General features: G+C 40.8%; 2 protein-coding genes and 2 non-coding genes across 4 annotated transcripts; 1 reads left to right on the forward strand and 3 right to left on the reverse strand.

Moving 5' to 3' along the window:
* The first annotated feature begins 3,411 nt into the window (after positions 1–3,411).
* Positions 3,412–5,733, forward strand: LOC104931624 (type-4 ice-structuring protein LS-12). Its single transcript, XM_010746669.3, has 4 exons — positions 3,412–3,506; positions 4,861–4,929; positions 5,020–5,143; positions 5,321–5,733. Exons 2-4 carry the CDS (start codon positions 4,881–4,883, stop codon positions 5,520–5,522), a joined length of 375 nt encoding a protein of 124 aa, XP_010744971.2. The 5' UTR covers positions 3,412–3,506; positions 4,861–4,880; the 3' UTR covers positions 5,523–5,733.
* Positions 5,734–5,890: 157 nt separating this feature from the next.
* LOC104931622 (polyadenylate-binding protein 1) lies at positions 5,891–12,518 on the reverse strand. The gene is made up of 14 exons (XM_010746668.3): positions 11,744–12,518; positions 9,909–10,102; positions 9,385–9,500; positions 8,974–9,113; positions 8,780–8,874; positions 8,563–8,700; positions 8,152–8,247; positions 7,660–8,026; positions 7,440–7,550; positions 7,177–7,319; positions 6,980–7,064; positions 6,664–6,794; positions 6,460–6,559; positions 5,891–6,291 (listed from the first exon to the last, which is right to left on the reverse strand). The coding sequence occupies exons 1-13, from the start codon at positions 11,934–11,936 to the stop codon at positions 6,467–6,469; spliced, it is 1,902 nt and encodes a 633-aa protein (XP_010744970.2). The 5' UTR covers positions 11,937–12,518; the 3' UTR covers positions 5,891–6,291; positions 6,460–6,466.
* On the reverse strand, positions 8,334–8,470 carry LOC113747517 (small nucleolar RNA SNORA5). The gene has a single exon (XR_003463674.1). It is a non-coding gene; the product is annotated as a small nucleolar RNA SNORA5 (small nucleolar RNA).
* Positions 10,429–10,565, reverse strand: LOC113747516 (small nucleolar RNA SNORA5). Its single transcript, XR_003463673.1, has one exon. It is a non-coding gene; the product is annotated as a small nucleolar RNA SNORA5 (small nucleolar RNA).
* Positions 12,519–13,731: the final 1,213 nt, after the last annotated feature.

Consider the following 13,731-nt stretch of genomic DNA (forward strand, 5'->3'; position numbering starts at 1 on the left):
GAGTAACTCAGTTTAGTCGATAAGAGGCTGAAAGAAATGATGATCCGTCTCTGAAACAGTGAAACAAATACTACAAGTTTACTGTAAGTGGGTTAAACTTTGAGCTGGTGGACCACCAACTTTGTGCAGAACAAAGAGCTAAAGAGGAAATGGGACCTCCTCTTGTGCTTCCTAAATGTTTTTTTATGACTTTCTGGAGCTTGTGTGATTTTTCATTCTTTCTGTGGTCTGGTGTGAGGCCAGAGGAGGAACTAGGGAGCATTTGAACACATCTTTTTTTTTTTCAAGCTGAATCTGTAAAAAAAACATGCACACACACATTTAGAACAAATTCAAATAGACTGACAGACTGTGAAAATCCCACAAAAGCCAAGAAAACATATAATATCTAACACTCGAGACGTTTACTTCCACACACAGACACACACACACAACTGAAAAGAAAATCAACAAAGTCATATATCACATATACTCATGTAATGAGTGTTTGGCTCACTGGAGGGCGTGCTCTCATTTCATTACATCAGTTAATAACCTCAACTATGCAGCTCAGTGACAATTGGACACTGATGTGGTTCATTCGTTTGCTGCTGCCGCTCCTGTGTGTTTGCTGCCCAGCAGAGACTTTAATTCAGGGTAGCAACGCAAGGAGGCTTCAAAACAAACCAAAGTCATTTGCTATAAGCAATCCTCTGACCAAAATACTGAATGGACTGGATTTATTCCCAGGTTTTCATCATCATTTCTGCCTCCCATTGTTGATCAGATTACGATTATTATAGCCTGTGACAGCCATCCTAAACACAATTTGTTCATCGCAGTGAGCCAGCCTGTCAAACATTGGCAAGACTCAATGGTGGAAAAATACAAGTTTGATTCAGGCTTTTTAAGAACAATTTTGAGGTTCTTTTCTTGAGTATTTTCCATTCTCTGCTACTTTATACAACATCTCAAATGTGAATATTGTATCTTTTCTCCATTGTATTTACCAGGCAGCAATAGTTACTTCCTCAGATTAAGATTCTTCATAAATCACAAGTTTATACAACACAATGCATTGTTGAAACCTCTTATCATGTTTCAGATGAATTGTTAGCAGTTCCACTGAAAAAAGACATTTCCCCTCTAAACTTACAGATGGTTTCAATTATCTGACCGAAGCCAAAATAAGTCAAATTACCCAATATTTCACAAAAAAGCAAAAAACTGGAGCACATTTCCAACGGTGGATCTAAATTTGTGGAGAACCTTGTTTTTTGGGGTTTTTTCTTACCCCATCTCACAACTCCTGGGATTTATCTTGTGGTTGAAGGAGGTTGACTCATATGTTGGAAGTACTAAACTAAAATATCTCACTGCATATAAAGCTAAACAGTGCTTACATATTGATGCATGAGTAAAAATCTAATAAGAGTTTTTCTTCAGAAAGAGTGCTTTACATTTTGTATATTAAGTACATTTTGCTTACTTAAGTAGGAATCTGCAGGACAATTTATAACGTTTAAGATATTGGTACTTAGACTTTAGTGAAAGAAGTGAGTACTTCTTCCACCTTTGTAATTGTAATTTCTAGGAGACATACTTGTGACAGCAGATGAAATATGACACACTGTAACAAACAACCAAGGTATTTTGTTCTATAAATAACTGTCCTGACCACATCCTCCCTCTGCAACATGTTTATATAGCATGCAGGTCTGTGTCATCCACACATGCCTTTTATTCCACAGTAAAGATGGCTCAGTGTCACGGCTCTTTTAAAAATATATATTCTTAGAGGCCTAAACACTCAAAGCTGTTTCCACCAGGGGAGTCCAGGCCAATGGTGAACAGCCTCTGGACAGAGAGAAGAATCGCTGGTTGAAAACATTCCCACATCTGGTTTTGATCTAAGCTTTATAGTCAAAATCTGACTTTTAAAACTGCAGTGCAGGGTATTCCCGCTCCACAAAGAGACACTCACAGGGTTGTCGTTTAAGTTTTATTAAACGGTTCATGTTGTTTTTGTCCACTTCTCACATATTTTCCCTGTATTCCTATTTCCCCCTGTCTTGGATTGTTTATTACTGACTGGGGTGGAGCAAGGTTGAGTAATTAATTACTTTACAACCACCATAAAGATAGACTGGTAGCAATAACAGCCTGCTGGATGTAAACCAAAGGTAGAAGGTTTGCATCCACATGAATGCGTTTCAACAAGGCAGCTGACTGAGATATTTCTAAAGACCATATATATTTTAAGAATGTGTTTTCTCTTAGAAAATAACTTTCAACCTCTGTATCTATAAATCAAATGAAATTTAATAAATCTGAATCTGAAGAAAATATTTTGTATTTACTCTAAATAGGAAAATGAACTTGGGAATCTTAATTCAATGCTTACCTGTTTAGACAGACATAAATCTGCACAGTTAAAGTTCAAGATAGTAAATCTGCAGCCTTGTTAGCAGCTCTGCAAGGCTCTTCTCATTGAGCTAAATGCTAACATCATGCTAACAAACTGACAATGACACTTCTAATACGCTGATGCTCTAATCTGACCTTAGCATATAAATATTTGCTAACTGACACAAAATCAAATCATCCTGAGGGGTGCTGAATGTGTGTACAAAGTTTCATCGTGATCGCTCCAATAACTGATAAGAGACTTCACTAAAAAGCACAAAATGTCAACCTGTTTGTGACAAAAGATAAAACTTTGGATTTATCCTCTGGGAACCATGAACATCATCAAAATGCTCAGTTGTGACTTTTTAGTCTGTGGTGGACTGACGGCAGACCTAGAGCTACAACGCTTACATGGCTAACAAGAAAGACTGCTTTACTAAAAATGTAATATTCTTTGTTTATTATTGTTAATGCATTATGATAAACTTACCACAGCATTTGTAGCCTGGTTTGCGACATCTGGTTGGACCTTTGTACAAAAACAACAATGAGTCATTCTACAAACAAAATGTCATCAGTCAATCAATCAGACCTCATCAGTGTTACAACACAATACAAATATACCACCTACATAACATTTGATTCTATAATAATAATAATAAAAATAATATATCTTATGCTTTATGTATAGAGCAAAGTATTTCACAGCTACATTAGTCTAATGTAATGCAAAATAAAACAGGGATAAGACACGCGTTATCTTATCTGTTATCATATCTATTGGAGCTGATGAAGCATTTCCAATGTTCTCTCTCCCAAATGTGACATCTCCGTCGTGGTGATACTGTTACTGGTGATTAGGTTTTTTATTTAATCAATATGATAAGTGGCACGCTCATCTTGGACAATCAGCAGAAGGACTGTTGGACTTTGGTTTAGTTTGCCTAGGTGGCAGCATGAACAGCAAGGGTCAACACAAACATCCAATAAAGTTTTGTTTCTTTATCTTGTCCAATCAGGTTTGCATCACCACAGAGCTGCATCACCGTGCTGGGCTATAAGAAGTGTGAGAGTCCTACAGGACGGCACCATCTGGTCCAGATTCTCCTGCCGTTCAGGTGAGTAAAACTCCTGTTTTCTTTTGGACACACACATTCTACTTGAATGTAGAACTACCAACGGAGTCTAAACTTAAGACTGAAATGTAACTATTTTTGAAGTGAGTCTTAATCGCTTTGAGATTTATTGAGGAAAACAATGAATAACCTGCTATGTATAGAATTTGCTTGATGAGTGTTGGTAAATTAATAATATTTGTATTTTAAGTTTTCAGTGTTCCACATAAATCCACATAAAGTTATGACATTAGCCCTAGAATTTAACATCTTTATTTGTAGTTTGTGAAAAATAATTCAGTTTTATTAGTTTGTTTCTTCATCATCATGAGGGACAACAGACAAAGCATACTCTCTTATATTGTAAATAACTCTTAAAGTCCTAAATTCAGCCCTGAAAATAGAATATAAAAGTCACATTTAAAAACAGAACGTTCATCATATGACACTTTGTTCACTTGTCTAAAGACGCCTGCAGTACCCTGTAATGATCTGTTCACTTTACATCGCTTCAAGCTATATTCCAAAGAAATCCTTTTATTATATTATATAGATTATATTTTTCAACATTTAGTGGTGATGTAGGTCAGGTTTTTGCTGTCTAAACCTACAACTGATCTGTGAACTGTGAGATCATATGTGATCCACATGATTTGATTTCTTTTGTATGTTTCATTGCTAAATTATGAAATGTTTTACATTTTTAAGAGGAAAACAATGTGCTCCTTCAATCATTTGGTGTAAAGAAATATAATTCCAGGCCCTTAAGTGGATGATTACAATTAAAGAGCCTTTAATAAATGTTGACTGGAACATTATAAAAAATAAAACGATGTCTATTGGGACACTTGCTTTAGGCCGTCATGTCCTTATACATTATAAAATGCAACAATTGTGTTGATAGTAAAAGGTCTTGGGGGGGGGGTCTGCTTTTGAATAAAAATAATAATTAAAAAAAAACACCTTTATTTGAGTGTAGATGTTCATTCTTGACCTCTGGAAAACTCAAGGTTAACTTATTAGTTTTTCACTGGGGCTGTTGACACGATGCCTAAAATAAGCCAGATACAGTTAACAGATCAATGTGCGAGGGTGAACAAACACATAGTGACAAAATATTTATTTTATTACCTCATGGGATTCTTAGAATGACTTATCAGTGAGTCATCTGATTGAGCAACGTGAGTTCCTCCTACACTCAGCTCCTGAAAAACAACTTGATAAAACATCTTCATAGCTTAGATCTGAAGTTTGATAGTTTGGGTTTAAACATTTTATTAGTTAATTATTAGGGATATTAACCTTAGGTTATATCATCCTCAACCAGACAGAATAATTAAAAATTGTGTTTTTACAGGTCCTCTCCACTCAGCAGCCATGAAATTCTCCCTCATCGTAGCGGTCGTTGTGCTTGCTCTGGCACAAGGTACAGTATGACCTTCACATAATTATTTTTAAGTCCAGCGTATGTGTTTCTAAGTTATAAGCATACCTTTTTGTCTTTGGAAACCCATAGGAAGCTTTGCAGAAGAGCTCCCCAGTCTTGAGAGGCTCAGTCAGTACTTTGAGGAAATCAAGAACAAAATGACCCAGGAGCTGACAGAGATCATCCAGAGCCAGGACCTGACCAACCATGCTCAGTGAGTACAGTGAACCACCACACATAAACTCAAGGTTTAATCTTGAGTCATGAATCTACTTACTGCTGAACACAGAGGACTATGTGCACTGTTAAATCTGAAATGTCCTTTTTATGCTACATTATGATCTATTCATGAATTTGAATTTTCGGTGTCTCATTACATTCTATCCCACAGGAACATCCAGACCCATCTGGAGCCCCTGGCCGCTAAGTTCCAAGAGCAGCTGAAGACTGTCGCTACCAACATGGAGGACCAGATCAAGCCCATGGCTGCCGGCATAGGGAGTCAGATCCAGCCCATGATCCAGGACTTCCAGGCCCAGATAGAGCCTCTCCTCCGGAGGCTGGCTGATCAGGCTAAGGCCGTTACCAACTAAACCAACATAAAACAGTCCACTCTTTTCCCCTCGAGGGATCAATAAAGTAACTATTCTAGTCTATTCAAAACACAGCAAATGTGCCACCATGCCAGCTAAAGGAGCTACACGGATTCTAATCCTCAAAGTGCAAGCAGAAGTAAAACAGCACGTTCTTCAATGATTGTGACATTCTCACGTCCAGCTGAGCACAAATAAAACTTAAAACGACTTTACAGTGTGACTTTCTTTTTATGTGTATTGTGAGTTTATTCTTACCTTCAGTTCTGAAACATTTGGGAACTCTCATCAAGCTCAAGTTACTATGATGATGATGAGAACAGGGTTATTCTAGATCTGTAATTCCACCATCAACAGACACATACTGATTATTTTATAAGTTTTATTCAAGCAAGCAAAGGGAAATTTCACAAGAACAGGCCTCTACAGCCCAAACATTCAAACATTTAAAAGGGATAAAATGGCAGAAAGGAATGCTTTCAATCTTATTTCGTCACAGAATTCTCCTCTAAAACCCCTCGTAGAATGAACATTTTCTATTTTAGATTTTTACTTTTTTTTTGTTGCATTTTCTGTTTTTAACTCCACAAACCAGGCCCGGTGTTTCTGTTCATTGCAGGCCTGACTGGAGACTTGTTTCCATTGGTTTTTTTAAATATATTATTTGACTTCTTTTTACTTTGTTTTATGTATTTTCAACTTTTTCGTTGTTTAATTTTTTTTTTTTTTTCCTCCGTCGGTGAAGCTAGTCTCTCAAGGTTGCCCACTCCTGTGAACATGAAACAAAAACACTAATTAGTGATATGGATCATTGACACCATCGTAAATGAGTAAATGTATAAATTGGCAGGCGAGTTCAAGATATAAGAAGAAAGGCATCGTCTCCCAGCAAGACTGCCCTCTCCTTGTTAAAGCAGCTCTGAAAAACTAGTTGTACCTTGGATTTAGACACTTGGGACACCAGCTGAATTTGTCACAGTCTTCTGGGCGGCCTCCTTGGCCTGGTGGGCCTGGAGCACAGCCACTGCCTCATCCACCTACAAAGAAAAAAAAAATGTTAGATGTCAGCAAAACCATCCTGGTGACTTTACTATTCTATTAAGTCCTTGCGAACCCTTGTCAACGTTAATGAAGCAGTGACCTTTGAGCGGAGAGACTCGGGGGACTCGAGCATGTGGAGCAGCTCCGAGTTGTCAATCTCCAACAGCATGCCCGTGATCTTTCCTGCCAGGCTCGGGTGCATGTTCTGGATCAGTGGAAACAGACGCTCACCTGGAGGAGGAACAGATACAGAGGATTTAAGACAGGATGTAATTAACATTCACCTAGGACCACATACTGAGAGGATACAATATACACAGACACACACTATACAGCACACAATGTACAGTGACAATATGGTTCTTTTAGCTGGAGATAGAAATGTTATTGAATGAAGAGCTGTTGCTGACTCTTACCCAGCATCTGCTTCTGTTCCTGTGGTGGAGCAGCAGCCAGCATAGAGGCCGTCAGAGGCTCCTGTCCCTGAACGTGAACAGCAGGCTGAGAGGAGAAACAGGGAACGAAAAGTCAGACAGAAAACTTTAAATTAACATCCAAACTGCACTTTTTCCTCTCACATGGAGGGCAGAGTGGGTCTGTAGGTCAGTCCTACCTGCTGCATGGCGACTTGTGGTGGAGCGCTCATGTGCTGCTGGGTGTTGCGGACTCCTGCGGCATACTTGTACTGAGGGACTCCACGCACAGGAGCGGCCCCTGCAGCAGCTGCAGTGGGCGGTCGGGGGCCCATGGTCTGAGCTGCGGTGAGAGGAGTCAACAGGGAGACAGAAACATCAACACAAAGAGACAACTAGCAGCCATGCAGTTGAACTGTATTTGCTGTGCAGACAGACTGTTGACTGAGGGTAGGTGACTGACCGACACGCTGCGCGGACATCATTCGGGGCACCTGGGAGGCAGGCCGCATGGCGCCAAAGGTCTGAGGGCGCGGTGCTGAGGGACGCATGGCACCCGGCATGTTCTGAAAGTCTGAAGACAAAAAAACAAAAACAAAGTAGATTTATGTACAACTGAACAACAGAACTTCCTGTTCTAAAAATGATGAGGCGACGTCTTGAAAAGGAGGCAAGACACTCACGTTGTGGCCGGACACCTTGGGTGGCCCAGCGTGGGCTTGGGCGGAGCTGGGCCATTTGCCCAGCAGCTGGGTAGTAAGCGGCACGGTTCTGAGCCTGAGGTATGGCTGTCATGAAGTAACCAGAAGGCGGGGCTGGCTGATAGGGATTGATGACTGGGTTTGGCACTGGACGCACACTGGCCATGCGCTGCATGTACTGGTTGGTCAGGTGGGCTTGACGCTCCTCTTTGCGCTGGGCCAAGGCCACGTACAGCGGCTTGGTGGCTACAATGCGTCCATTCATTTCTGTCACTGCTTTGGTGGCCTCCTCTGGGGACGAGAAGCAGACAAAGCCAAAGCCTTTGCTGCGCCCTCCTTCCATCATGACCTGAGAGGCAGAGAGTCAAATGAAACCAATTAATGAATTTGGACGCAGATGTGTATCAGTGCAGGTAAATGATACTGGTTTAACAGCCAGATATCTATTACAGAAACAAACAGCTGAGGTTTTACCTTGGCACTGGTGATGGTGCCGAAAGGTGAGAACTCCTTTCGCAGACGCTCATCGTCAATTCCATCATCAAGGTTCTTCACGTACAAGTTGACACCCTGAAAATAAGAACAGCAGTGTCAACTTTTGTGTTTTCTTCAGGCAGGAATAATCCAATAATACCAATGACTGTGCTTTATTGATTGTTTGTCTGTAGTACATATTTATCCCCAGAATCCATGATGAAGAAGTGTGAGGCCCATGAACTACAGAATCACTGTTGCAGCCATTTTGGCCAGTGCAACCTACTGAGGAGGGAGCACTGAATTTGACAAAGCTGCAGTCTTTCGATATGTCTGACCACGTCATGATGTGACTGAAGGTCAAACTGTGGTAAATTATTGTTTGAATCGGCACTACAGCAGGAAACAGACCTGGTATCGAGTCATGCGGTCTTGTTTCATTTGCTCAAATTTACGCTTGAGCTCCGTCTGACGCTCCACTTTCTTCTGGGCTCGGCCAACATAGATCAGCTTGCCGTTCAGCTCTTTTCCATTCATCTCATCCACAGCCTGCAGCAGCAAAGACAACAAAGTTAACTCTGGCAGGAAATTAATGGTGGACACTTTCATTGTTGGTACAACACTTTACCTTCTGGGCATCCTCGTGCCTCTCAAAGCTGACGAACCCAAATCCTCGAGACTTTCCGTTGTCGTCCGTCATGACGCGGATACTCATGGAGTTTCCTGGGCAACGGAGAGGTTTACCTTAAGTTTTACAGACTGTAAATGACTGCTTATGTCTGTTCAGCAGCAGACATTTGAAACACTGACACTCTTACTTACCGTATTTATTAAAGAGTTCCCTCAACTTCTCATCATCCATGTCTTCACCAAAATTTTTCACATAGACATTAGTGAACTCTTTGGCTCGGGCACCCAGCTCAGCCTCCCGCTCTTTGCGAGATTTGAAGCGGCCCACAAATCTGTGTTGAAATGGACATTTTGTAGAATTTAACAGACATTAAGGGCATTAATAAGGTGCTTTGCTCATCAAAACTGGCACGTCACTTGTGTATGTTTAGTAAACTGTACTGTTCAGCGCCATCAAGCTTAGTACTGCAAATATTATTGCACACTGTAGGTCATTCTTCAAATCAGACCAGGTGCAATAGAAATTTAGCGAGTCTGTTTAGTCTCATTTCACACATTAGTATGCACCACAACCGTTTAAACCTACTTAAAACATTCACTTACACTTTTCGGTCATTGAGCAGCATGCCATTCATTTTCTCAATGGCTCGTTCGGCTGCTTCCTGAGTCTCAAAATGCACAAAGCCGTAGCCTTTAGAGCCATTCTCGTCACAAACCACCTTAGAGAGAGAAGACACATGCTGCTTTTGAGCCAAACACACACACTCACACACATGCAGTAACAGTACACTAAAGTTAAACAGTTGGTTGGATGATTAACACCTGAAACACGAGCCACTGCTCTTAAACTGGATTCATATTTTGACATTTCATTGGAAACTCGTTGGAATTTCTAACTATTCAACTGTTAAATCTCACATTTCTGTTGATTCCTTCCCAGCTGTTCTGGGAAACAATGTAGTTCATATTTCTAAATATTAATGGCCATACAAATCCACTGTTTGGTTTCAGGGCACAGGGGAAATGAAACCAGCCCAGCTATTATTTATTTAATTTCATGATGATTCACATATCATATATCTGCTGGGTGACTGATCTATGTTAATGGGGGGACATTAGTCTTTTACCTTGCAGGACAGGATGTTTCCAAAAGCAGAGAAGGTGTCGTACAGGGCCTTGTTGTCGATGGACTTATCAAGATTCTTGATGAAGATGTTTCCCACGCCGCTTTTTCTCAGTGACGGATCACGCTGCGACCACATGATACGCACAGGTCGTCCCTTGATTACATCAAAGTTCATGGTGTCCAGTGCACGCTCAGCTGAGGGAGGGAACACAGGAAGAGGGGTTAGGTTATTTGGTATGCAAATGCTAAAAAAAGCTGGAAGGGAGCGCATATATTAAAGGTGGGGTTGCTAGTTTTGTTGGGGTTTCTGGTGCTTAGGGGCTGTTGGGAAACCAAACCGTGTGAAAAAACAGGAAATTCAAGTTTCTCCCAGGAGAAACCCATTTTTAAGAAAGAAGCTGTCCACATTCCATGCTGTCAAGACAAGTCCTGTTAACTTGTGTTTTTCATGTAAACACTGCATATCTGGCATGAATAATCCAATTCCAACAAACTGAAAACGTCGCTTTATTGTTTAAAGTGTTTGTCTGTAGTACATATTTATCCCCAGAATCCACGATGAAGAAGTGTGAGGCCCATGAACTACAGAGTCACTGTTGCAGCCATTTTGGCCAGTGCAACCTACTGAGGAGGGAGCACTGAATTTGACAAAGCTGCAGTCTTTCGATATGTTTGACCAGATGACGTGACAGTCCAAGCGGCCATTGGTTATAAGTCTCAGTGTGTCCACTTCCTTTTAGCCTGTTGCATCAGAGCAGCTTGACAGCATGCGTTCCTGCCTTCATGTACTACTACTGCATTAGCAATCTATGGCGACTTGCCAACTCAGACCAGAACAAATTTTAAAAACTGAATATTATTGTACTGCCACATCAGCTGGAATATCTAAGGCTTATTTATTGATTATTTTCATTACAGATTTGATTAATACAGCATTCATTCATGAAATAGTTTGATAGAAGTATCAAAACATGTCTAAGTTGATCACCAGTTTTTTTTTTTTTTTTTTTAAGCAACTCCACCTAAAAATGACTCATCAATTAACTGTTGGTCACCAGACTAATTCATACAGAGTCCCAGCCACCACTGTTTTATGGCATCAGTCAATGTGATGGAGTACTTTATACTTGATCAGGAATTTAATCCGCAGGATAAACATAAAAAAAGGGCATTCCTGCTGAGTCAGGTTTCTCTATGGTCATCATTACATACACCATGATAAGAGGACTTTATCTCACCCTTGATATTTGGCATATTAAGAAGCTCTTAAGCCAAAAGGCAAAGAATCAGTATATGTGGTTGTCTTGGGTTTGTTCTTGCTGAGATATTTGGTCTGTGTATAATCAAGGGAATACAGAGAATACTTTGGAGGGGACATATTTGGCTTGTAGTGCTGACATATGTAACATTTTCAGGAACTGACATACTATGTATGTACTTACCACTAAACATGGATGTTTAGATTAAAACAAAACTGGCTGACAAGCACTGTGGATAGAGTTGATAAAGCTGTGATGTCAGGACTTTAACAGTTGGGGTGTTGTCCTCCTGACACACAGATAAAAACGCACTGAGCGTTCAGCGGGCTGCTGGCTAACAGTCCACTGCTACATTACAGGGGTGGGCAGGGCACGGCACGGCAGGGGCGGACATGCTGCTTTTCTGCTACGCCACTGCTGGGAGGTTCAAGCGAGGAGAGACCCTACCGACAACATGTCGGCCGCAGTCACGTGTAGCGGGGAAGAGAGGCAAGCTTTCACTTGTCATCCGCTGTCATGAAAACACACAGGCTGAGTTTCACACATTTTAGTCGATATTTTACGATAAAGCACTCACCGTCCGCTGGCTGTTGGAAGTTGACATAGGCGTATCCAAGGGAACGCCGGGTGATCATGTCCCTACAGACCCGGATCGACAGGATAGCTCCGGCTGGGCTGAATTTCTCGTACAGCATGGCCTCGGTTACATCTTGATGCAGATCCCCGACGTACAGGGAGGCCATGGGGTAACTGGGAGCGCTGGGGTTCATTTTTTCGTTTCGGCTGTGGAGGCTAGCTAAAAGTACTCGGACGAAGCTTGCTTTTCTTAAAACGGGAAAAAGTTTTCAGCGACAGTAAAACGTTACGAATTCTTGGGTTTGTCTCGCGTCACGTCAGTTTGGGGCAGAATTCTTCTGGTACACGTTAGCAACCGTTGGCTTGTCAGTTGCGGTGTTTTTAAGAGTAAAATGTACAAGGTGAATATGTTAAAATGGAAACACTGTCGACTTCTAACGGGGTTAAAACTGTCATTCAAATCTGACACACAATGATAAAAAAGGAAAAATGTAACGTTACTTGGCCTCGCTTCTGAACTAGTAACACGTCGTTCGTTTTAACGTTAGTCAGCCTCTTTATACGTTACCGTCCGGTCCTCGAATGTCTATTCCAGCTTCACCGACTTGTTACAAAAAGAAAAAAAAAAAAAGAAAAGAATGATTTTTTGTTTTTTTTATGTTTTAAATTTTTTTTTGTATTTTTATTTTTTTATAGAATGTGTGCCGAGCGAGCTCAGGAGCACACGCGCACTCACACAGCACTAACAGCCGGGGTTGAGGGGGAGGAAACCATTGACAAGTTGTCGGTTATATACTAGCGGGCGCGTCACCGAAATGGACCAATCAGCTTGCAGTATAGTTGGAGAGAGAAAAAAAAGTCAACAAAGGGGCGTTCACCACAACTGTGCGCATGATGATGAAATCATGTAAAACCGTCTCGTTAAAGGCTGAAATTGACTTCTTGTGTTGACCACAGTGCTCTATTGTTTAGTGGTGCTGCACGGGGACGACTTGAACTTCCTCCTGGATCGCTGTGGATAATATCTACAGGCAATAACCATGAGCATAACCACCCCCACTGCCAAGTTACCTACAGTAAATAGGAATGTCAGGAGCTGGTCATGCTGATATGACATTTTGCTGCAAAGCCACGCATAAATGTGATTTGCATGACTGCATCCCATGCATTACACTTTACATTCAGCCTTTATAGAAAAGTCTTCATATGGTATATGCTGTAGTGTAACTTAAGAGTTTATCAGCTGCTATCAGAGTGAGAATGTAAGACAGAGACACATTACTCAGCCCACAAGATGTGTTTTGTCTTTAAAGGCCTTTGATCAAAGCTAGATTACTCACAAACTGCCAATGAAATGGGCCAACAGATTGAAGACTGACCCCATCATATTATATTGCCTATGAATATGAGCATAACATGGCATAACAGCACTGTGCTTATTATATTCTTTTATCTTATTAACACAGTTATATATGTATCTTCTATGCAAATGTTTAATTTCTCTGCAAATGTTTAATTTCGCTACAAATGTTTAATTTCTCTGTATGTATTTAAATGTAGATCTATCTCAGGTTAATTTTAACATATGGATACTGTGTTATAGGTTAGTTCTAATGTCTGTCTATTTGGCTGGTAGAGGAACAGGTTTGACATTTATCCAAAACTCAAATCAAAAGACTTGACACCTTGTTATCTCATGATGTGTTAAGGTTGGTCAAATGTTGTCTTTGTCAGGTTGGACAAACCATCTGTCTGTATAAAGATAGATTTTTTAAAAAAAGGAAGGAAAGGGGGAAAAAAGAGGAAATGATCATTTTTTAGTCTCAAGGTACATCTACATGCACCACAACATGCCCCTTCACAGCCATCACCATCAGGAGAGGGCAGTGTTGTCAGCGAAAGGCACGCTTCCATCTAAAGCTCAAATCTGCAGCCTACAGCGTACTTCTGACAGTTTGTTTTGCATCTTAAACCATGATTTTTTAAAGA

Source organism: Larimichthys crocea, chromosome XIII (assembly GCF_000972845.2).
Source record: "Larimichthys crocea isolate SSNF chromosome XIII, L_crocea_2.0, whole genome shotgun sequence".
NCBI classification, from domain to species: Eukaryota; Metazoa; Chordata; class Actinopteri; family Sciaenidae; genus Larimichthys; species Larimichthys crocea.

Bases quoted from the DNA above. Each gene is read 5' to 3' on its own strand.
- LOC104931624 (XM_010746669.3), top strand. From the start codon at position 4,881: ATGAAATTCTCCCTCATCGTAGCGGTCGTTGTGCTTGCTCTGGCACAA. The intron at 4,930-5,019 runs GTACAGTATGAC...GGAAACCCATAG, and splicing joins TGTGCTTGCTCTGGCACAAG to GAAGCTTTGCAGAAGAGCTC. The intron at 5,144-5,320 runs GTGAGTACAGTG...TCTATCCCACAG, and splicing joins GACCTGACCAACCATGCTCA to GAACATCCAGACCCATCTGG.
- LOC104931622 (XM_010746668.3), bottom strand. From the start codon at position 11,936: ATGAACCCCAGCGCTCCCAGTTACCCCATGGCCTCCCTGTACGTCGGG. The intron at 7,551-7,659 runs GTGAGTGTCTTG...TTTTGTCTTCAG, and splicing joins CCAAGGTGTCCGGCCACAAC to ACTTTCAGAACATGCCGGGT. The intron at 7,320-7,439 runs GTCAGTCACCTA...CTCTCACCGCAG, and splicing joins GATGTCCGCGCAGCGTGTCG to CTCAGACCATGGGCCCCCGA.